The following is a 26,075-nucleotide window of genomic DNA, read 5'->3' as shown; positions in this document are numbered from 1 at the left end:
CTTTGTTAGGTTTATTTAGCTGCTACATTCTAAATTAAAACGTAACATAATTAACAGCGTGTGCAAGTGCAATGCTTTGTATTATTAGCTATATAGCAACTTCATGTTGCCTAACGGGAGAACGGTCTCCGTGTAACCACCTGTGATGACGTCACGCTCCTATGCTGTGGCCTTCTCTATGGATGGTCACGGCTAGCCTCAACGGGCACCCAGCTGACCACCTATGGTATATGCTATTTACGTGCCACACTCTGTACTATAATTTGAGATTATTTTCTCGTATCGATTTTCATGTACCGAGACTGCACACAATAGAGGATGAATTGGTCTTAACCTATAACGTCTTGTGTAATCCGCGACAGCTTCTTTCTCTCAAAGTAATATGGCTCTTGAACATATCAGTTACACATTTCTCCAGCAAAAGATAAATGGGGCGAATATAGTTTGTAGAGTACTGTACCGTACCCAGGGGAAAATACCCTCTAGGACGATGCCTCCATTCCTGTATGAACATCCGACTAACTCAGGGTTGGGCAGAGTGTGGGTTGGTTGTCGATTGGGTCAGGATAAAAGTCGAAGTTCAACACTAAAATAGCAATCAATGACAGGAAATGGAGGTATAACACGAATGAGAAACAATCATAGGGGGTAAGATGGATTTATTAACAAATATCCCCGATCAAATCACACGAAAATAATTGAATAAAAATAATAACTTGTAAAAAATGAACTCAAAGTAATAAAATAAATCGAAATCAGAAACGTTAAATGAGTGATAATACAAATTTGACATTAAAAGAAAAACAAGTTCAATAAAGAACATATATAAAAATCAAGACTGAGTATCATCTCATAGTCCAATGTTTATGTTGTATGGCAACAAGTGTATGCAAACACTGCCATGTGGTGTTTCGGTATGGAGTTTCACACTATCGTATCCCAACGATACGGTTTCAAAATTAAGTTACTCCCGAGAGTCATCAAACTATTTCCGTAAAATCAAAATTACATTTAGAACATTTACGACGGAAAGAAAAATAATTAAGACGCACCGGACGCTATGTAAGTAATGCAAAATACTAGGGGCAAATCCTACACTATAATTACAATAATTCAAATAATCAAATTAAACATATATATACATCGGATATCGAGTAAAGTCTTAAATGCTACACTGTTTCTAATGTGAATCCCGGTTCACTACAAAAGATCTAGACAGAACTAGATAAACCAACAATGCATCAGCACTCGGGCTGTTCCCTTTAAAAACAACGAGACAAGGTATACAATCACAAAATAATAAGGTAAAACCATCCTGTAAGAGAAAAACATATAAATAATCCTTGATGTCATGAAGAAAGCAATGGGCAACATTGCCTCCTTCTGCTGCGTTTGAGCGCTCAACAGCGCGGTCATCCGTCATGTACTTCCGGGTAGATTACGAGCTGTAAAGAAATATGAACTCCACTACGCTAAAGATTGGATTTTGTCTCCCGTGGCCGCCGCAAGTAAATACTGTCTCTTTCACACATGCCGATAACACAGGCCAGGAATCAGTTTGCCATGAGATAACGCCCATCATCAACTACACGGAAACTCCCGTATCTTAATTGCTTCTTAGCATGCTTGGGCCATTTAACAACATCAGACTCAATAGTCTGGAATTAACACTGTCCATTCTGATCACAATATACTCAGAAGACGCTAAGCAGACACACACATCTGCATAATTTCTCTCTATCTTGTCAAGCATACAATCGGCCTGCACCAATACATTATAATTAAGCATGCAATTATTATCTCATCATTCCTCATGAATCCTACTGGCCTTTCCACATAACGAGACGCTGTTCGAGTCCTTGGCAGACCATCAGGCAAACAGAATCCAACTTAACTTCAAAGATCTTAATTTAACAACGACGTTCTGCAGCTCCTTCTGGCAGCTTCTGTAAAACCATGCATCATGCAAAATAGCTATACCTGTCTCTCTGAATAACCGAAATAAAATGAATTGATACGTGTTTGACGTAATATAGAAATGAACCTGTCGATCTAGCCCTTCTAGCCTATGTTTAAGGAAAACTCGGAATATCCTACGCTAAGTACTATATTTACAACAATAACTGATCCTATCAATCCCTCATTTTCCCAAACATCTAATCATAAATCAAAATGAAAATAAAATAAACATGCATTAATCTCGTATCCGAATCTACCATAGTGACAAAATTAAACAAATACATGCCGTCAGGCTTACTTTAAATGAAACTGAAAATTCTATCTACACTGCCCTAGTACCTTAACATAACTTACATATCATGCCATATATAATACGTGCATCTTACTTTATGATGACTCTCGGGATACCAGGATAGCAGCTTACATCCCCACTAATTTTGGTATCTACACCATGATAATCACATCCTTAACATGTGGGAATGCACTTCCTTCCTCTGCAGGTGCATCCATCATCTTGCTGGAAAACAATTCACTGGAACACAGAAGACTATAGTTGATAATCTCTTCGCTGCTTAATGCTGCGAGCCGAAACACCCTTTCTTTTACCAGATCAGCTAACACACTGATTCACATATATATAACACACTTCACTAAAAGGGTAAAATTACAGTTTTAAAAGCAGCCCACGGTTCGGTACGGAAGTTCCACGCGAATACGCGCCCGTCGCGAAATAGTGAAACACTAGCACGTTTCTACAACACTTGTTACTCAGCGGTCACTACACCGTCTTTATCGATTAAAAGTAAACTCTGTCAAAGCACAGTAAATATTACGACTGCACAATTTGAAGCATCAATGAGAACCAGTTACTATTTCTGGAATTACACCACGTTAATTACAATCACCAGTCACAGAGTTAGTACAACCGCACTGCTCAAATTTCAACTACAGAGTCACGAGTTAGTACAACCGTACTGCTCAAATTTCAACTACAGAGTCACGAGTTAGTACAACCGTACTGCTCAAATTTCAACTACAGAGTCACGAGTTAGTACAACCGTACTGCTCAAATTTCAACTACAGAGTGACGCTCTCCAGAGCTTGGGTTACTGAGGAGGCTTCGGTGACGCTAATAATGTTGGGGTTCCCGGGTATCTGAACCAACCACCAATCAGAGAGTTCGTCATGTATGATGATACAATACTTATTGTGATATATTTATAAAACACAGCTCAAACATTAGCAAATCTCTTCCACCAATTTCTATAATACATTTCCAAATATATCTAACTTCAGAAACTGTGGAAAACCGATTGTCTACAGAAACTGACTTTATCCACAGAGTATGTTGGTCATCCTGGAATTAATATTTAGCGCGGTGTAGCCTCCAGGGTTGCCAAATCCTTAAGTTCCCATTGGCTGAAATATCTTGCTTGGTCAGCATGTAATACACGTGTTGATCCTTGTCAGCGCGTGGGTACGCTTACTTTCTCACGTTCATGCGGAAATATGAAGCAACATCCAGCAACTTACAGTCTTGCTCAACATCCGGTATTAACTATCTTGGGATACGATACTTTAACATATTAGACTGTATCTTTTATTAATAAATTTCACATATTTGGTCAAATAATGTTCCAATTATTATTATGGGCCGGTCGGATACGGCTCAGTACAGTACGGTAACATTTGATAAGGAGTGTTTGGAGAACTGAATTCCGCTTTAAATAAAAGGGTACATTGTTTACAAGATGGGCCTCACTTTCTGTCTCTTGAATGGGGAAGCCTATATCAAGCTGCGTGTACATAAATTGTAATATGCTGAGTAAATTACGACCAACAGTAAGAGGCATTCAATTCCTAACAGAGCGCTTAAGTTAAGGAATATAGGCGCAGCTGGTTCAGCCGTTATGTGGTGTGTGATATTTTAAAAGTTCGTGTTTACTCCCACAATGACAAGAATTACTGGGCTTCCAGTGTCATTCTCAAGCATGAAAATAGAAAGGGTTGTTTTGAAGCTAGGCATTGTGAAAATCCTCTCTTGTCACTTCCCGTGCGTGTAACACAGCAAGCATTCTTGATAAATTTTGGGGCGTCCCGCGTAAGCGACGATCATCACTCTCACCTGAATGAAGTGAGAAATGACCAGCTAGGCTATTTGCTCATAATTCACAATCCACAACAACACATTCGGCTTGCTACCATCAGCATCGGTATGCTGGTTGGTTGAGGCCGAGCGCTCTCAATAGTTACAACAAGATGTAAAATAGCCCATGCATATTGGAAACCTAAGTGGACTGGTGTTAAAGCATATGACATCGGAAACTGATTCAAACTGTTCTCTAATGGGACCAGGATCTATCTCAATGGTGTACTGTAACTATTGTTGAAAACGAAAAATGAAAACCTACAACCTGTTTTCCAGTCATAGACCAGGTCAGGGATGTAATGAATGAAACATATATAGACTGTTATTACAATGGGGTCGCCACTCCCAAGGTGATTTATTAATGAGTGATAAATGCTATGAAATGATAATGGAGAGTGTTGCTGGAATGAAAGATGACAGGGAAAACCGGAGTGCCCGGAGAAAAACCTGTCCCGCCTCCGCTTTGTCCAGCACAAATTGTAACCATTGTTGTTACTCAAAAATTTCGTGATAATTTTACCGAAGGCGCACGAATATCTTATCGAGTCAAATCAATTAGAGTTGAGATTGATGATCATACTCTGCCAATTCGCCACAAACATGGTGCAGTGAATACGAAAATAATTACCTTCTGGGTTACCCGTACAGCTCCTCTGCATGCCAATTGTGAAGATGAGAAGCTTTTAGTAGGTGTTGACCATAACCGTCATGTAGGGAATCTGCTGAATGACTTCCTTAGTAGCCATGGAAACCTCGTATATGATACACGAAGTGCAGATTGTCTTCGCGTTTGGATTTCGCAGAGGCATCTGAATTGGTGTTAGCTAACACTTCCTTTATGAAAATGTTATCTCACCACATAACTTATAGCAGTGGAGGGCACAGTGCATACTGTAGATGCATTACAGAGGTTTAAACGCAGAAGTGATCTCAAGCTCGTGATTGATACTAAAGTTGTCCCATTAAATAACATCAAAACATAGCATCGCTCACTTAATATCGACTTAGGATGCAGCCTAAAATACGGCCAGTATTCGAAGCGATACCACAAGCTGAGCTGAAACCTCCAATAGGACATCTGTGGTTACACAATGCGGTAAACTCTGAAGTTATGTTATATACAGTCGTGTGCTGCAAGGATCTTGGGGACCAAAATTTCTGGACAACCATTAATTAACAAACAGATTTGGTAGTGAGATGATGATGTTCAAGAAACAATTAGCGCAAAGACGGTCACATATAAATATTGGTTGGGAACAGTTCTACATACTGGTTTCCGGCACTAACATTATCTGAAGAGAACTGCAAACATCAATCGGCACAGGATTTATTCCAATGTGACAACATATTATGCAGCCATATTAAACTATAGCTCCTCATTAAACTTTGATTACGATATATGTTGCGTGTTCCTCATAAGCAGATTTTTTAAACAAATTACTTCATGAGACCACTGGCAACACGCGTAATTTTATATGACACTGAGTAGAGATTTGGCTTTCTTTGCTGCCCGTCTCATTTACGTTCGAATGGCCATTGTGTAACTAAAGCCGGGATGAGTAGCTTAGACGGTAGACGGCTGGATTTTTGAGGTCAAGCTGGCGGGTTCAATCCTGACTCAGTCCGTTGTTATTTTAAAGTGCTCAATTTTGTCATACCCGTGCCCGTAGCTCTACGAGCAGGGAAAAAAAGTAACAGCGGGACAAAGTGACGGCGCCTCTGCGGCTCGGAAATACTGTGCAGGTAGTTAGTGGCATGTAAAATACTTTGTAATAATAATAATAATAATAATAGTCTGCCTCTGTGGTGTAGTGGTTAGTGTGATTAGCTGCCACCCCCGGAGGCCCGCGTTCGATTCCCGGTCCTGCCACGAAAATTTGAAAAGCGGTACGAGGGCTGGAACGGGGTCCACTCAGCCTCTGGTGTCAACTGAGTAGAGGTGGGTTCGATTCCTACCTCAGCCATCCTGGAAGTGGTTTTCCGTGGGTTTCCCACTTCTCCTCCAGGCTAATGCCGGGATGGTACCTAACTTAATGCCACGGCCGCTTCCCACCCTCTTCCTTGTCTATCCCTTCCAATCTTCCCATCCCCCACCAACGCCCCTGTTCAGCATAGCAGGTGAGGCCGCCTGGGCGAGGTACTGGTCAACCTTCCCAGTTGTGTTCCCGACCCAGAGTCTGAAGCTCCAGGACACTGCCCTTGAGGTGGTAGAGGTGGGATCCCTCGCTTAGTTGGAGAGAAAAACGAACCCTGGAGGGTATACAGATTAAGAAATAATAATAATAATAATAATAATAATAATAATAATAATAATAATAATAATAATAATAATGGGGTTTATCCTGTTCCTCCATCGGGTGCGTCCATGTGGCGGATCGGGGGCTCCGCCGGACTTGTCCGGAGGTCTGAGGGAAATACAATACCTCTCGTAGACCAAAAAACTGGAAGCTAAAACAACTAACAAACATACACTAAGGAAAATTATGAATGTTAAAATCGAGAAAGGTGTTATTGACTCTGATCGCGACTTATCCCTAGTCAACAATTTAGTGATACCACTGAGGTTGACGAAGGTCAATCTCCCCATTTACTTCAAGTTACTAGCATGATGAAAACGTCAGTTCAGGACACTACTACCCCAGGCTCTAGTATTCATACTAATCTTTTTCGATCATCGGATTCTGAGGGACCGAGAACGTCATGCGGGAATGGAATGGAGCCAAGTCTCTTCACCGCAAGCGCAAACATTTCATTGGCATCTTAAACATCAATACTTTTTTTAAAAACTGGGAAGCTAAAACAACTAACAAACACACTAGATAAGGTAGCGATTTTTTAGAAAAGTCTAAGGAAAATTATGAATGTCAAAATCGAGAAAGGAGTTATTGACTCTGATCACGACTTATTCCTAGTCAAACTAAAATTTCAACCAAACAGACCCAAAATCAGAAAAAAGAAAACTGCGAATCGACCCGGAACATCTTGAAGAAAACTCGGGCCCCTTTATAGCAAAATATTTCCAACCAGAATCCATCCAGCTGGTTAGAACTCAAAGAAGCGTTAATAGAAGCTTCCAAAAGTATAGGCGTCCCTCTCAGGAATCGCAAACAAAGACGGTGGAATGAAACCTGTGACAAGGCCATAGAACTTAGAAGAGATTGGAATTTCAAAAAAAACTTGTAAAATCTTGGCAGGAATTCATTAAGATCCAGAAACAAGCATCAAAAGACATCAGATGTGAGAAACGCAAATATAATCCCAGACGACAGGCAGAAATTGAACTAAAATTCACAAAAATTAACACACGAAATTTTACAGAACTTTCAGAGTCGAAATATCCAATTTACTGGCACCTAGCCTTTGTTTCAAACGTCCGGATGGAACTCTAGAAACAAATAACCAGGAAAATTGCAAACAGTTAGCAAACCATTTTCAGAATATTTTAAACTGTGAATCTCCAAGAGATCAACTCACGTTTGAAAAAACCACACCAAATCCAGATTCAGAATCACCTACATTAGAAGAAATCAAACAAATTATCAGTGAACTGAAAAAAGAAGCTCCAGGTGAGGATGATATAAAGCCGAAGTGTGGAAATATGGTGGCGAAAACCTTGCCTCGAAACTTCATGCTATTCCCAGCGATACCTGGGTCTCAGGAAAGGTACCTGAGGACCAGAAATGTGCACTAATTCACCCACTTCACAAAAAAGGTGATAAAACTGACATCAACAACTATAGAGGTATCTCCTTGGTATCAGTTATCTACAAAATGTTCTCCAAAGTTCTAATGAGAAGACTTTAATGACAAACAGATCACCTCATTAGAGAATACCAGGCAGGTTTTAGAAAAGGCGGATCAGGCACAGAACAAATACTCAATCTCAAAACTATCTTACAAATGCGCAAAACCAGACAAACAGTGATCACCTTCGTAAAAAGCATATGACTCCACAGGCCGACAGACACTTTTCAAAGTACTTGAAGAATTACAAGGAGACAGAAGAACAAGAGAATTGATCGAACAGGCATTAACTGACACTACTTCAAAAGTTAGGAGAAATATCTGAGTCTTTTGATGTCAACACATGGATTCGGCAAGGAGGTGGACTCTCTTGTTTGATCTTGTTCTAGAAAAAATAATCAGGACCTGGGCAAAGGAAGTGAAAGAAATTACTCTTGATAGACAACTGAGAAATAATTCACGTGCTGTGTCTCGATATTACAGACGATCTGGCAGTTGTTTCTAATAACAGGCAAAAAGGAATCCACTCACTTGAAAACGTACATGAAATTGCAGCCCAAACAGGACTTCAAACATAATATGAAAAAACCAGTCCACGAAAGGATCCTTATTATTATTATTATTATTATTATTATTATTATTATTATTATTATTATTATTACAGGAGAATTATAAACTAAGTCACACCATGGTAGACCAGTGATGCGCCACATCAATACCGTTTGATGTCACAAGGAGAAGAAGATCTTCTACTTTATAAGATACAGGGCACAGCAGGCCATCCTCTAGTTGCTCCATAGTCTGCTGTTATCCGCACTCGCAGTTAATGATGTAGACAGAAGGAAATAAGTGAGTAATATTTGACAAATTGAAAATGACCTCTCTATGTCATGACGAACACGTCGCGAAACTGATTGAGGAATATGTTACAAAATATAATTTTATGAATAATACAGTTTAACATAGTGTAGAGAAGCGAAAACCTGGGAAGTCATGATTGAAACATGTGAAGCAAGGCCACTGGATAGATAACAATTTAAAAATTCATAAAAAGAAGCGTGCATGAAGTTGTCATAAACATTTGCAAGTTACTTCTGTTATAACTAAATTTTCTTTAATGCGCAATAAAATGTGTGATAACGGTTGGAGGGTAATTATTTAACTCCGCTAGAAAACATAGAATGAGCAAATCGTGACCCACGACTTGAAGCAATAACGCAGAATGTATGCTTTATAAAGGATGAGAAAATCTGTACTGTACATCATAAGGTCACAACTGTCAACAGGATGATCTCCATGACTCCATTATTGTTCGTGATTCTACTGGCGGTGGTGGAAAGCGCAGGTAAGTTGACTCGTCTATAAAGGGCGTAATGTTTGTACACCGCTAACAAGAATTACCATCATTCGGAACGAATTTTAGAATTTCTTCCACCTATGTTACTTCAGAGTAGTTCGCAGTAAGAATGGTCAGCTGAACCACGAATAGATTTCTTCGCTTTTGGTAGTGGACAATGATATTTCGTCCTCATGAGCTTACTGTTTGTGCGTTGCTGCAAATTTCCCTGGTGATGTGACATCATCTACTGTACATATTTTCAATCCATCCTTTCATTTGGTACCCAGAAAGTGATCTGTATATATTTACTTTTGCCCCCTAAAGTTGCGTATTGTCGCATTCCGTCCACTCGATGGGAAGTTTAAATTTGAATTTTCCTTTGTTCTATTCCAAAAATGTCTGTTTCGATACCTCTCATTAGAAGACGATTCCTCCTCAAGCATACAGCTAGACGACCAGTAACGTGTAGGCTCATCGCTCGCTTGTTTACAGGATTTGTTTCGTTGTTTTCACTTTTAAGACTAGTTTTATGTGGCTTTTTACATATTTAACTTTCGCATAAACACACAGAGTTTTCGACGACATGCAAAAGAACTTGGACTAGGAATATCACACCGTGGCCATAATTAACATAACTTAGTGTCCCGACATTTGTCTCGTGTAAATATGAACAAAAGAATTCAGAATATCATCTTCAGTAGTGCCGACAGTAATGCCTTAAACCACTACACCCTGAGTACAACTATGCAGACCTACTACTGGAACTACGTACACATATATGTAGCTCACTCGTTGAAAGCAATTATTTCCGCTGCTGTTCCGCTGGTTACCCTTTTATGGAAATGTTCACACCATTAACGCCTTTTCAAAAAAAAAAAATGTATTCTATTTGTGATGGTGAAATCCAGTATTAAAACTGTTCAATTTTCATGTTCCCAATAATAAATGAATATGTTTTATAATGAATATGTCCCATGATGTTGCCCTATTTAAGCTCTTATTTCTTGGAGAGACATGAAAATTACTGTTTCTGTCGGAATCTGATTTGAATTGTGCATTGATTGTATAATTAATGCACATAAGTCTGAAATTAACTTCACATTGTAATATCACAAAATGATTTCACTCAAGACCACGAAGAATAATATATATTCACTAGGAGATGATAAGTGAATATCCACAAAATAATCAGTTATCATATTTATTTATTTATTTATTTATTTATTCACGAAGCATAAGATAGAGCTACACTGAGCAAATTTCACTTCCGCTGTCAACAGACTATTTAACAAACGTAAACTTTCTTAATAAAATATAACAAACATAACAAAATATAACAAGATCAGGTACACAGCCTACTAATAACAACTGTCCAAATCGAAAACCATGAGAATGTCCGTGTTCATAGCCAAGTCGTCATGGGTCAAGATGGCGGTATAATCCCTTCACATCGACTTATCTTTAACATACTATTTACACACCTCTCGAATACACTTTTATTTGATGCTATATCAAGCTCTTGTCTCCTATTAATATTGTTAAAGAGTGTTGGGAGGCGCATTAGGAAAGATCGTTGAAGTACTGAGTGCTGAGTGGGGGGAATGTGGGGAAGGTCTTTGGTTCTGGTGGAGCAGGAAGGAACACGGAGATAGAAGAGTGAGACAAGATGTTCCAAGCGGTAATGTCCATTTAAGATCCCGTGAAGGAAACTCAGGTCAGCTACCTGTCGCCTGATGTGCAGCGGTGACATATTAATTGCCATTAATACCTGCTGCGTAGACAGATTTCTGAGCTTGGGGTTTCTGTTCCTTACAATTGCAGCAAAGAAGGACACTGCTCTGTCTAACTGGTTAGTATTGGAGGGGGAGGCTGTTGTCCAAATCGGAGAGCAGTAGTTTAAGAGAGGTTGAATGATCACGGGGAAGAAGTGACGAAGAGCAATGGGGTCAGAAATTTCTGTGAAGCGATAGAGAATGCCTAGTAATTTCATAGCCTTGGTTGTGTATGTTTCTATGTGGGTCTTAAATTGTAGTTTTGTATCGAATATTACACCTAGGTTACGCTGTTGCGTAACCACGGTGATGGGCTTGTCGAGTAGGTAATATGATGTCGGTAGAGGAGATTTACGTAGTGTTATGGTCATGTGGCAGCATTTTTGTAGATTGGGGATAAGTTTCCAAGTACGGCACCAGTTCGAGAGGGCATTAAGTGAGGACTGTAGCAGAGCTGCATCTGCTGGATTAACGAAGGTATTGTGAGTGTGTGGGTTAGGGAAGTCTTTCCACAGGCGCCAAGCTCTCTTCTTATTAAATAGTATCAGTCTGGTCTCTTGTGATATCCAGTGTTGATATTTGCTGGTAGTAGCCCGTTGTGCAGGTACGAAGTCTTTAATTGCAGCTTGCAGCCAGTCGTATAGCAGGTCAAGAGTCGATTCGATATCGGCTATTTCGAGCAGACTCCAGGGAAGGCATTCCAGGGCATCACGGAACGCAGATGAGTCTAAGTAGATATTCCTTTAAGTTTACAAAAAATTCGCCCCACTAAGTAAACAGAGTCTAAATTTCCCTCGTAGTTATTAAATTCTCATCGCATCTCCCGACGAAAGTAGACGCGATGAATAATGACGGGTAAAACCATTTTCAATTCGCGTCGTAGTCACAAATACTTCCGAAGAAAATGTGGAACAAGAAAAATACCGTTCAGTAACTTAGAATAGGTCTCGGGAGTTTAGAAACATTTTGACCTCGGTGCATGGCTTTTTTTTTTCTATACAAAGTGGATGGAAACTGGCGTGAAGTATTTTGAGGATATAATTTCTAACAACAAATCATTTTAATAATCATATAAACATAGACCTGAATGTACTCGGTATCATGACAATGCAATTTTATACCACCAGTTGCTATTTGTTGATGAACGTAACAGTTGTACATCTGTCTCTCGGCACAGCCCAAAGCAAAGCCTCCCATTATGGCGCTGTCATTTGTTCTTCCTGGAACCACAGTAAATTTTGATGGTGTTATTTGAAGATCCAGCCAGCATTCGAGCTGAAGAAACAGACAGCTACAGTGTAAGGGACAGATTTAGAATTCTTTTGGTCAGTCTTTCATTGCACGTTATAAACTTCATATTATAGCCCGTATCGTGATATGAACTGAGATTTGTTTTTTTAGTATGGCAATAAATTTCATGAGATTTCATTTTCATCAATACTCCCTCTGTGCAGAGTGGGCCAAATTTTTCCGTAAAATGTTTCTTTCTTGCTTTTCTATGTTTTTTATGAGTGATCTGCCGCCAATTATTAATGTTTCCAAAGCGTGTAATGCTTCAGGTTTTATTACTGTATTATGATGTCTTAGTTTTGTTTTCCGAGATAATGATTTTTTGTTATTTGTGTTCCAAGTGATTCCATATGCTTTCTGAAATTTATTAATTCTCTCCTTATTTGTTTGCTAACAAATAAGGTAATAGTCAAATTTATTTAAAACTTTATCATGAAATATTGCTCTAAGTGGCCTTCTTCAGTGTCGATGCATCTCCCGAGCCTACGTTCCATGCTTGGTGTACCGTGCTGTGGTGTTCTGTATTTTCTCAAATCCATTTAGGATGCGCTTTTTCAGAACGTCAATTGCTATTTCCCTTAATGCAATTCTTATACTACCTGACGGCCTTTCCTATTCGTAACGAAGAATTACTTTCTCTAGCTCACAATTTCAGACCCCTCTTCTCTTCCTTCCGACAACTAAGAGTAAAATCTTACTCTGATATGTTCACTTCCTGCCTGCTGTCATTTCTTGATGGATACAGTACTTTTGCATCCATCTCTTGGCACAGGCCGGAGTAAAGTGTAGCTTCCACCGAAGTCCCAGTCAACATCGATGGCTGTGACAATATGGAAGCTGCTGGGGTATGGGTGGTGCTGAGTAATGACTTTCAGAGCACGACTAGTGCATCTGAGTGTTATGAAAGGTGCTGCTCATAGGATCAGTCGTGCTGCAATAGTACTTTCTGACCCAGTGAGGAAAGCAATGGCAATCTACCTCACTCCTCATCTTGCCTAGTACGCCTCATTTTGGTGCTGCCATTGGTTTTTGGGGTTTCCTTATAACCACATAATCTTTGGTGGTGCTATATGAGGATCCAACCAGCCTCTGGGCTGATGACCTAACAGACAGACATGTTCACTTCTCGTCCTAACATTTGTATATTCCTCGACTAGATAACTGCCTGTTGGGCAACTTTTCACAGTTAACTTCACATGCTATTGATACCAGAGACAATAAATTATGTGGATATATACAGTTTCACTCACTAAGTACATCTATATTACCTGCAAACTACATATAAACATCTAAAGAACAAAATACAGTTAAACAAAGGTAAACATATCACATGGTGTGCTCTCAGAAGAAGGGTCCTACAACATCAAAGTAATGTGATTTAATTCTTCATCAAGGGACAATGCAAAATGTGATGGTATTAATGATTGTTTTAAGAGGAACCGTCCCGTATTAAAATGAATCAGAGAGGAATCAGAAGGAAGAGGTACAATCCTTCGAAAATGGAGATATGGACAAAAGAAAGACAATGTGAATGAAAAGGCGTGAAAAGAGTAAACACCCTACGCCTACTCTTGCGGTTAGAAAGTAACAAGGTTTGAGCAAGGGAGGTCTGATACGATAGATAGAAATGCGGAGCCTGGCACAAGAAAGTAGATACAATGCCAGGACACCGTTAAAGGCCCCGTGGTCGCCAAACCAAGCTCCCAAGATAAGAGTGCCTTATGCCCCTTTTAATCGCCTTTTATGACAGACAGTGTATACCGTGGATATTATTTACCGTTCCCAACCACAGGGAGAATACAAAGATAATCGTCTTGATAACTCATACATTAAGCATATTCAGGCCATGTTGGAATTATTTTTAAAATAATTTGTTATTAGGAATATTTCCACAGTATATTTTACACCAATTTACATACCCTCTGTTGTGTAAAGCACGGAATTTTACCTCTGTAAGTAGCAGTAAAGCACCCTTTAATTCTGAGCAGCTTACTTACTCACTCCGAAGCACACTTCATACACACTCGTTTTTCTAATACATGCTATGTGCACTCGTTTAGTATTTATATGAAATACCATTGCGACATTCACATATTTAATTTAGTGAATTTTGTTTGAGGCGCCTGTTTTCACAACAAAACGGAATAACACTACACTTATCAACACGTTGTGTATGAGGTATGGCATATTTCGGAATGAAATATCTAAAATGGAAACTTTTGTCTGGGAGATTAAAATCAATCAAATTGTGTTCTTCCATCCCCTTTGCCAGTGGGGAATTAGACAAGTCAGCAACTCAAAATAACAGGAGAAACAGAAACATCCTGTTAGTTGCAGAGTGTAAAATGGTAAATTATGAAAGCACCCTTTAATTCTGTATTTCTATTCTTAATTAATACTACATTTGCTCAACGACCTTGTACAATATATAACTGAACATATAAATAATTTCCAGTATATGCAGTGTTCAGTATAGTTACCTAGATAAATATACACAACTCGAGCTTCATTTTCCACCACTGTATTTCGTACGTGAGTGGACGAGAGCACAGCCACCGTTATTGTTCGATGTGGACATCTTTTACATTTCACATGTCGAAAAAAAGAAACCTGTTCGTAATGCTCTCTGTCGTTTTATTGTGCATCATTGCTTGAGGCTGCAATACACCCTCGTAGAGGATGGAGTTAAACTACACCAAAGCATGTTAAACGGTCTGTCTCTTTGTCAAATATGCCTCAATTTGACATTCCATTGTTTGAAAGGTGCAAGTGTCGTTATTTTGCGTCACATTTTTTATTAGTGCGTGCCGTCACCCGTACGATTGACACACACACACTTCACGACGGGTATAACAGTGAGACAGTTTATCAGGTTTTGTCCAGCGCTGCGTGTGGAATTCGAATGCCGCTTATCTGTGTTTAAGTTAATGTAAGCTCTGTGTAGTATGTTACATAGGCAGAAGGCAGTGGTCGACCTTATGCTGCGTGCCGTTCTTGTGGAAACATTTCTCCGGAAGATTAAAATCAATCAAATTATGTTCTTCGATCCTATTTGCCAGTAGCGAATTAGTCAGGTGAGTAACTCAAAAGCACAGGAGAAACAAAACATCCTATGACAGGCGTTTTCTGTTTTGTAACCACCAGTGTCATTTCAACATTTTATACATAGTTAAGTATTTGCTGTATAAATTAAACTCAGTTTTTGAATTGTATTATTTTTGAACTGTGTATTTGGATGTTAAAATTAATAACTACATACTTTTAACATCATTTTACAGTTATACCCACCGATGACACCGATAATCGCATTTTGGGAGGAGACGACGTTCACATCGCCGAATTCCCGACCATGGTATGACAAAAATCTACTCTTGCTTCTAAAATGACAGTGTCCTTATGCATATGGAAATTGTTTATTAGTGTATTAGAATTACATCATCTGGATATTTTGAGGAAAATTCTATTTCATATGACAAATTCATAACAATTGATAGGGGTACTTCATTAACATGCATCAATATCAATATTAGGAGTAGAATGATGAGATAGAAAGCCTCTCTGTGGTAACAAATAAAAGAAGGAGGACATATTTCAGTTTTATTTACTTTGAAGCCTTGAGTGGAGGGAATAATTAAGTGTAAAGATAGATCATAACATTTGATAATAGTTGCAGAGGGAGACAGTAAAGATGTGCAGTTTAAACATGGTTTCATACTTGAAGTTTTGATTACCAGACAGATTGTATCCTATCGTAGAGGCAATGCGACATATGTCTTCTTGTATAACAATGCCGAGATCATCTTCATGTACTGTACATATCTCAGAAGGAAGTTGATGATACTAAATAAAACACAGCCCCATCCTCTCTTAACATTAGAATAACAGGGAGAGTGGAATAGATCCGAAAGTTCGAAAAAGGGAAGGGCCACGGATATCGTGAAAATCTAATATTTCTCAACCCTTGCAAATCTAAAATTGTCGGGGTCAGAAGAGGACAAGATTTTATCAAGGAAGATCGAATAGCAAAGATGAAATTTAGGACACTGGCCCATGTAATTGGAAGCAACGAAGACTCCGCTAGGGAATCCGTGGCCGCCAAATGACTCAATTTACGAGTCCTTTACCGTGAATGTATTTTAACACCTCCACCCAAAGCGGGTATCTAAGAGAGAAATGCACCCTGTAAGGACAATATTATTGAGGAGGATAGATATTAATACCAATTAATTTAGAATATATACATACTGGAGTAGTGCTATACAATTGGACAGGAATATGTTGGTTGCCAATACGAATGTCATATGGAATTCTTTGATCTGACTCTTTGCCTAAAGTAACAAGACGGCATTGTAGGTTGAACCTTGATTTCGAGCTAAGTAAACATCACAACGAGTGGTCATAGCAGAGAAAGACACGAGCACTGCAATTGTTCCCAACTCTTTTATTACTGAATACGGAGAATGACAATGGTTTACAATAATTGGTAGATTGAAATGAAATTATGAAAGCTCAGGTGTTTAGCGCTAACTTACTTTTTCAAGCATAGATATTAATAGAATACTGGACATTCTGCGTGCCAGAGGACTGGATACCAAAACACGTGCAAGGGACATTCTACAATTCACAACTGCCCGAGTCAGATTACGGAATACACTGTCTCACAACACCGAAATTAAGACAGGAGTCCGACAACGTGATGGACTTTCCCCAATACTGTTCAACTTGGATCTGAATGAAGTTGTAAAACAATGGAGATAGTTGAACAAAGCAATGGGTATCAAAGGTGTACAGATTCACAACGCCACAGTGGACTGCTTGGTCTTCGCAGATGATTTATGGCATTGCTATACGAGAAGAAAGAAGTTGCGAATATGGCGCTAGTAAACCTAGCCGAGATTGCGGCGAAGTATGGCGTAACGATACCGCACAAGAAGCAAAGGACTGCTGGAAGGTTGGATATCAAGTAGTAGAGAGAGACGACAGTTTCCGGTACCTAGGTGAGAATATAAGAGGTAACCTGCAGAATAACAGGAGTGCGAGTGATAAAGCGCAACTCCTAGAGAAACTACGATTCACGACCAAGCCGACTTACGGGAAGAAGAACCTACCGAGGAACGTCAAACTGCGACACTATACGATGACCATCCGGAACGCTGCATTGCAAATCGGGCAAAAGAGCTAGTACTCGATTGGAAAAGGAGGAAAGAAAGATCCTGAGAGATCTATGGTGTATAAAAAATCAGGGTAAAATATAGGTGCATACATCAAGGCAGGTAATATATGAGAAAATAGAACCAATCTCTCGTGTTTTACCGAAAAGAAGGCTGCGTTTCGTAGGATATTAGATGAGGATGGATGGTAATAGGCTAACAAATAAGATGCGGAGTGCGACTGGCTTAACGGGAAATAACTGGATGAAGGAAGTTAAGAGTAATATAAATATCCACTAACGACTGTGCAGGATAGATCAGTTTACAAAAAGCTCGTCGAAAGTCACAAATGGACCGATAATAACTAAGATTAGTAAGGGGATAGAAATAAGAGGAGAGAAAAGCGGTGTTGGGAAGAACGAAGACGTGCCGAACAAGTCACTCGAGATCCTAAGGGTCGAAACGAATTTAATAAAAGAGGATATTATTTAGAACCTTAGGTGCTAAAGTAAGATATTCGATACTTTTAGATATAAACGGTAGTTGGGACTTGATTAAAGAAACCGTCTATATACTAACTTCTCCTTAGAACAATAGACACTACCACCACCACTACCACCACCATCTCGTTCAAATGAAACAACCTGCCAATAACATAGACGTTGAATGGCAGAAGGACCTCACTATTTTGTTTATAGAGATAATTATTATAATTTTGTAATATTATAAAATAGAAACTAGAAATTTTACAAAAGAGCAGGTCGACTAAATTGGTTGGCTCTTTTGAATATTCACAGAGACATCATTGTAAAACCAACAGATCTCTTGAAGCTATTTTCTAAGAAGCCTCAAAAGTTGGATTTGAAAAAGTAATCTGAACGAGCCCTTCACTGAAAAACTGTTGACATTGATCATATCGTTCTTGTTCTGAATATTAATATAACATTTTGTAGTGTACTGGTACTGCAAAAACACTATCAACATATTTTACTTTTAACAGTGTCCTTATAAACACACTCATGCAGGCGCACACCACACACACCCAAGCACCTTCACCATGTTCTATCATCATTTTGTAACTATAACCACCACCACCACCACAAACCCCTTCCTCCTCTTTTCGATCCTGGCTTCATTACTGCATTCCATTCTGCGCTGTAACTCAGTTGTACAAGATACAGCAGTTAATACGTTAGAGATTTTTTTTTGCAGTTGGCATTAGGTAGGACTTATGACGACGATGGGACAGGAAACGGCTAGGAGTGGGAAGGAAGCGGCCGTGACCTTCATTACGATTCAGACCAAATAATTGCCTGGTGTGAAAACAGCAAACCACGGAAAACCATCTTCAGAGCTGCTGACAGTAAGTTTCGAAACTACTATCTACCGAATGCAAGCTCACAGCTACGTGCCACTAACCGCACGGCCACTCACATTATTATTATTATTATTATTATTATTATTATTATTATTATTATTACTCGAGAAAACATCACGACCTTACAATTATATTTTGAAGTTCAAAGAACAGATAAATATAAACACGTATGATCGTGACTACTTTTGATGACACACTTACCATAAATTCCACGCTTGAACAGATTTATCACTGCCATCTCCATGCCTTCTCACCTTGTTTTTGGTGCCGGTCGCTTGCTTTCGTCCTTACAGGAACCATGAATTAACAATTTATACATGTATTCTTAATAGAGGGAGTAGTATGTATGTTCTGGATCATTAGCCAGCATTTTTCAGTTGAGTCAGCACCCGAGGTCATTGACCACGGCCAAACTCATTGACACCACGATGTAATGACCACGTGACCGTCCACGTGCTATTCTTTGTAAACAAAGGCACGTGCTTTTGACAGCTGTCATCTTACAGACATTACAATCATTTTTAGGACAGGAGATATCGTTAACCTTACTGCTACCCCCTTAGGCACGTGGGGGCGCGGAATTAAAAATCCACGTGATTTTGACAGCTGCCATCTTGGCAGGTCCTAACCACGTGAGCGCGGAATTTTTGAACAAGTGAACGTGGTTAACCTCACTGTTGCCACCTTAACTACGTAGGGGGCGTGGAATTTGAATAAGTAGCAGCTGATTTTGGACAAGTGAACGTTGCTAACCATAGTGCTACCATCTTTACAGGGCCTAACCTCACTGTTGCCATCCTGAACACATGGGGCGAGCGGAATTTGAAATCCATGTGCTTTTCTTGACAGCTGCCGTCTTTACAAGTCCTAAGCACATGGGTGTGGATTTTGAACAAGTGAACTTGGATAACTTGACTGTTACCAGCTTAACATACCCTAACCTCACTGCTGCCACCTTAAGTATGTAGGCGCGCGGAATTTAAAATCCACGTCCTTCCGACAGCTGCCACCTTGACAGGTCAAAACCACGTGGGCGCAGATTTTAAAGTGAACGTTGCTAACCTCAATGCTACCGTCTTAACAGGGCCTAAACCCACTGCTGCCAATTTAACTGCGTGGGGCGCACGCAATTTGAAATTCACGTGCTTTTGACAGCTGTCTCAGGTCCTATCCACGTGCACTTGTTTAGCAGCGGAATTTTAAAATAACCTCAGTGGATTACGGTTTTAATGAAAGCTGCCCTTCTCGACATGACACATTCCGATACCATTTTGGAGAGAGGATTACAATTTTAAAAGAAGCTGCCCTCCTCGACATGACACCATCGTAGAGGAGGCTGGATTAAAGCTAGCTGCCCTTCTCGATATCTCCTTCGCCAACACCATCTTAGAGGAGGGTCTAACCTTAGTGGATTATAGTTTTAAGGCTAGCTGTCATTCTCGACCTGCTCCTCCCCGACACCATCTTGGAGGGGACCTAACATCAGAGGATTAAGTCTAGCTGCTCTTCTCGACATGGCCCTTCCCCGACACTATCTTGGAGGGGTTAACCTTACTGAACCTTAATTTTATAGTAACTTTTATAGTGACTTTCCATCCTAAACAGGATAACTCATGTTGTGCAATTGGAGGAAGTGCAAAACTACACCATCGGTAAAGCTTTAAGTCTCCATCCGGCGAGTGACCTCCACTCCTCTTCACGATAAAACATGTTGTTACAGAGGACCGGAAATGGTGTGGCCCCCTACTAAGAGTATATATTTTTTTCATGCTTAGAACATATATATAGTCGGTTATCTCACAGTAATAATCTGAATAGTCAACATACATTCCTATCGTGTTCTGAACAGAAAATCTTACCTCGAATATATTTTTTGAATCCTGTTCGATTAGTTTATTGTCGGAATAAAAAATCCCTAATACATCGAATCTCACTGGATTAATGCAAGAATTTTTCTTTTGCTATTTGTTTTACGTCGCATCGACACAGATAGGTCTTTGGGGACGATGGGATAGGAAAGACCTAGGAAGTGGGAGGAAGCGACAGTGGCCTTAATTAAGGTACAGACCCGGCATTTGCCTGGTGTGAAAATGGAAAAGCACGGAAAACCATCTTCAGGGATGCCGACAGTGCGGATCGTACCCACTATCTCCCGATTACTGGATACTGGCCGCACTTAAGCGACTGCAGCTATCGAGCTCGGTTAATGCAAGAATAAAGTTCCTCACGCCTTATCTTGTGTGCTGTGTACACATGATTCATAACTCAGATACCGTAAAAGAATGACATACATGCCCTTCTCGACGTGACATATTCCGACACCATTTTGGAGAGAGGATTATAGTTTTAAAGCAAGCTGCCCTTCTCGACATGACACCAACTTGGAGGGGGCTGGAATAAAGCTAGCTGCTCTTCTCGATATCTCCTTCGCCAACACCACCTTAGAGGATTATAGTTTTAAGGCTAGCTGCCATTCTCGACCTGCCCCTCCCCGACACCATCTTGGAGGGGACATAATATCAGAGTATTAAGGCTTGCTACCCTTCTCGACATGGCCCTTCCCCAACACTATCTTGGAGGGGGTTAACCTTACTGGACTGTAGTTTTATAGTAAGATGCCCTTCTCGACTCTCTTTTAGAGATGCGGCCTAAGGTCTCTGGGCTAGCTGTCCTACTGGACAGCGTAACGTCACGGAGGTTAGCTGAATCCCTCCTCCTCCTCTCAGTTACAGAGGTCAGCTCAATCCCTCCTCTTACTACTAACAATTTTTACGAAGAGATGCCCTTCCCCTCGGAGGAAGACTAACTACACCAATGCTAAGGTTTTACGTCTCTATCCGACGCGTGACTTCCCTTCCTAAACAGGATAACACATGTTGTGCAATCGGAGGAAGTGAAAAACTACACCATCGGTAAAGCTTTATGTCTCCATCCGACGAGTGACCTCCACTCCTCTTCAAGATGAAACATGTTGTTACAGAGGACCGGAAATTGTGTGGCCTCTACTAAGAGTATACATTTCTTCATGCTTAGAACATGTATATATATAGTCTGTCGTTATCTCACAGTATAATCTGAATAGTCAGCATACATTCCTATCGTGTTCTGAACAGAAAAATCTTACATCGGTTATATGGTAGGAGCAGGAGGAGGTCGCGGGGTATCTTAAAAGACGAGAAATTTACACGCAGGTAAATGATGATTGCATGGAATAAATCTACCTCTCTCTCCTATATAACATCAACTTTATGTTGTAAACAGAAAGAACCATGATTCAGACTCTGTTCTTTCTGTTTGTATTAGAATAATACATGGATCAAATCCATTTTGAACCCTGTTCTATTAGTTTATTGTCGGAATAAAAAATTCCTAATACATCGAATCTCACTGGATTAATGCAAGAATTTTTCTTTTGCTATTTGTTTTACGTCACACCGACACAGATAGGTCTTTGGGGACAATGGGATAGGAAAGACCTAGGAAGTGGGAGGAAGCGGCAGTGGCCTTAATTAAGGTACAGATCCGGCATTTGCCTGGTGTGAAAATGGGAAAGCACGGAAAACCCTCTTCAGGGCTGCCGACAGTGGGGTTCGAACCCACTACCTCCCGATTTGGATACTGGCCGCACTTAAGCGACTGCAGCTATCGAGCTCGGTTAAGGCAAGAATAAAGTTCCTCACGCCTTATCTTGTGTGCTGTGTACACATGATTCATAACTCAGATACCGTAAAAGAATAACATACATTGAATAGAGCACTGAAACTCTCTGATGTGTAAGATAACAACAGTCTATACATGATAACAAACGCACTTCTTCTTTAATGTTATACACACACAACACTATCGTAAAACTGAACAAGGCAAGAATATAGAATTGATTGTAGAACAAGCAAATGCTGTGAGGTGGCCATTACACACATCACTACGCGCAAACGCACACTTCATTAATAAATTACATTTTGATTATCTGAGATACTTACGTGTGAAAAAGGAAGGAAGGTGGTAGTAACATATATTTATCGAATAGAATTGTGAGGTTACCTTAAGGCTTTACATCTCCACCCGAAAAACAAACTTTGAACAGTTTCCTCTCGCTGCGGAGAAGATTTGTTTAGACAGAATTGTATATATTTATTCGGTTACGCCAGACGGTGCTCGGCCTCTTAATGATACTTACCATCTTCTGCTGGCCTCACAAACTACCCCGTAGTAAATGCAGCAACTGAATCTTCTGCCGATATTCGTTTAGAATTCAAAATATTCGCGGCAAACACAACAGCCTATTTGTGCAATGATACTTACCATCTTCTAACGAAATTTTTTACAAGACAAGCACGGGAATCGAACACGTCAATACTATCTTAAATAGTTGTGCAACCGCAACGCTGTAATTATTGACGGGAGGGCTGTGTGCAGGAATCGAACCCGACCTCATGAACTAGCCCATACCACGCGGACTATTCGCTCGGTAAAGCTGGAGAAGTCTACTCGAAAATTTCCCAACAATTAAGAAGTTGCATATAGTCGCCATCTTGCGCAATCGCCCCTAGACCGTCTTTAAGTTAGATACTATCCCCCTAGCATTTGCCTAGAGGGGAAGACTACACAGAAAAATTGCTAACCACTAGAATTTGCATTTAGTCGCCATCTTACCCAATCGCCCTTAGACCGTCGTATAAGAGACTATGTATAGCGGCTATCTAGGCCCCTAACACTGGAAAGTTTCATGACTACAGAGGCGGACAAAGTACATATTGTTTAGTTATTCTCCCTTTTAGTAGCCTCTTACAACGTGCAGGCTATTTAGTTAGATACTGTCCACCTAGCACTTGCCTAGAGGAGAAGCCCACTCAGAAAATTTCCTAACTAGGAAGATGAATATGGTCGCCATCTTGCGCAGTCTCCCGTAGCCAGTCTCATAAGAGCCTATGTATAGCCGCTATACAAAAGCTACGCAGCCTAAAAGAGAGCACATTTTTATCGTAGTTTATATTGAACAAAATATACATACACTTATCTTTGAATACGCATCCAACCGCGTCGCCAATTTGCTCGGGGGATACCGTAACAAATCTCTGACCTGGCTATAAATCGAAAGGCACACAGCATCTCTTTCGACTACACAATTACACTACTGAGCTTGAATAAAAAATCGCAATCACAGAAACTTGAACGACATAAAAATACTACGATCACAGATTATATTGAAGGAAATATTCATACACTTACCTTTGAAGAAAACAATAATCACTACAATTACAGTTTAGTCGCTGACTGTCCGGCCCTGACAGTTTGTGATGAAAAAAAGAGTAGAGAAGAGTATTGCCAACTTGCGGCGATTTGAAACTATACATATAACCTCGGAAACACTATTATGAATTTACAATGTGCCGTATGATTTTAATATTAAATCACTGAAACGTACACCCCTCGTCGATTTGATATTATTGTTTTAATTAAAGTTATTTTACCACAAAGAATACTAAGAGTTCTGCTAGTGGTAAAATAATCGACATGGTTTGCAATGCCTGACGTTACTGGCCGCCAGATTTAACAACAAGCACCAATCACCGTTCATGTCGCCATGAATCTCTTGTACTACTAGTGCGGCGATGCCACTTGTTTGAAGAGAAACACGTGGCCTCAGTTGCTCGCTAGCCTGCGTGAAGTGCATGCATTCACTGTGTGTGTAAGCCGTTTTTTTTTTGTTATTGTGACATGGCCAGTGGATCATCGGAAACGACTTAGAAAAAATCAGTTGTTATAAAAGCGAAAGCCGTGAATTTAGATACCGGCCACGTTAAAATTTTGAGAAAGTGCGTGATAACGGCGGGCCTCTTCTTCCTGTTACAAAAGTGGTGGATCGAATTTGTGACGCATCAAAAGAAGGTAGGACAACTGTGAAAAGTGTTACAAAAGAAAAGTGCTCAGTGGATCTTAATACACCATCTGAGTGCTGCGTACTCCTGAAAAACGAAGACCAAGACATTGTCCCAAGACATCACTAGATGCATTTGAAAAGGATGCGATAAGGCAATATATTTATATTTCTTACAAGAGGAGCGAATTTCCCACGCGTGATAAATTACTTGACTCCTTTAAAGAATGTCGCTTATTCAGTGGAGGAAAGACTAGTTTAGGTAAAATACTGACAGAACTTGGCTTTCGTTGGAAGAAATTTTCAGGGAGAAAAGCTGCGATGGAGATAAGTCAAATTGGCGAGGTAGATTTTTGAGGGAAATTCTTAAGATTAGTCCTGACAGAGTGGTGTGGTTAGATGAAACTTCGATGGAGATAAGTCAAATTGGCGAGGTAGATTTTTAAGGGAAATTCTTATGATTAGTCCTGACAGAGTGGTGTGGTTAGATGAAACGTAGGTAAATGCCGGACATTCTAAAACGGTGGCCTGGACAGATGAAACTGTAGCAGGGACTTTCAAAGAACCTATTGGGAAGGGAAGTAGGCTTATTTTGCTTCATGCAGGTAGCGTTAATGGATTTGTTACGGGAGCTATGCTTCTTTTATGATCAAAGAGCACTCGTGATTATCAGGAAGAAATGAATGGGATAACTTTCACAACGTTGTTTAAAAATTCTTTGCTACCAAACATAAGTCCCAATTCCGTAATAGATATGGACATTGCCCCCTATCAGTCTGTGTAACTAAACAAAGCACCGACAATGGCAGAAAAATATCATTCTTCAGTGGTTGGTGGGAAATAATGTACCGGGGATATCTGCAGAAATGACAAAGGCGGAACTGCTACAAAGCGTATAACTCCGTAAGCCTAGATGTTGCACCTACGAAGTGGACTCCATCGCTACGACTCAGAGTCATAGGGTAATTAGACTTCTTCCTTACCACTGCCACTTTAATCCAATCGAGTGAATTTGGGCACAAGTTAAAGGATATGTTGCCGAAAATAACAAATCTTTCCGTCTCACTGATGTTGAACGTTTAGTGCACGAGGCAGTCAAACTTGTTGCAGCGGATAAGTGGAAAAGTGTTGTGAGTCACACCTGGGATGATCTATACAAGGCAAAAGAAGCTGATGGAATTGTTGAATGTCGAGTGGAAGAAATTATTTCCCTGGATGAGGATGATAGCAGTGACTCTAGTTACATTAGTGACAAGGACGAAGACACCTATTTTTTCGGAGAGTGTGGCGAATTCCCTTTGGATTAGTCCCTGTGAGTACATAATTTGTTTTATTTCATTACAATATTTTATTATTTCGGCACTACTATTCTATGAGCACGTTGAAGTTTTATTGTAACAGCGACGATTTTATTGT

The 26,075-nt window shown here is 40.0% G+C and overlaps 1 protein-coding gene across 1 annotated transcript in view; it reads left to right on the top strand.

Moving 5' to 3' along the window:
• The first annotated feature begins 9,065 nt into the window (after positions 1–9,065).
• Positions 9,066–26,075, top strand: part of LOC136866199 (brachyurin) — an 88,484-nt gene continuing 71,474 nt past the window's right edge. Inside the window, exons 1-2 of the mRNA XM_067142945.2 lie at positions 9,066–9,197; positions 15,532–15,605. Of these exons, the coding sequence (XP_066999046.2) occupies positions 9,140–9,197; positions 15,532–15,605 (132 nt within the window). The 5' untranslated portion in view covers positions 9,066–9,139. The remainder of the gene's footprint in view (positions 9,198–15,531; positions 15,606–26,075) is intronic.

The sequence above is a fragment of the Anabrus simplex genome, chromosome 3, assembly GCF_040414725.1.
Source record: "Anabrus simplex isolate iqAnaSimp1 chromosome 3, ASM4041472v1, whole genome shotgun sequence".
Taxonomy (NCBI): Eukaryota; Metazoa; Arthropoda; class Insecta; order Orthoptera; family Tettigoniidae; genus Anabrus; species Anabrus simplex.
This window is presented reverse-complemented; position numbering and strand designations above follow the sequence as displayed.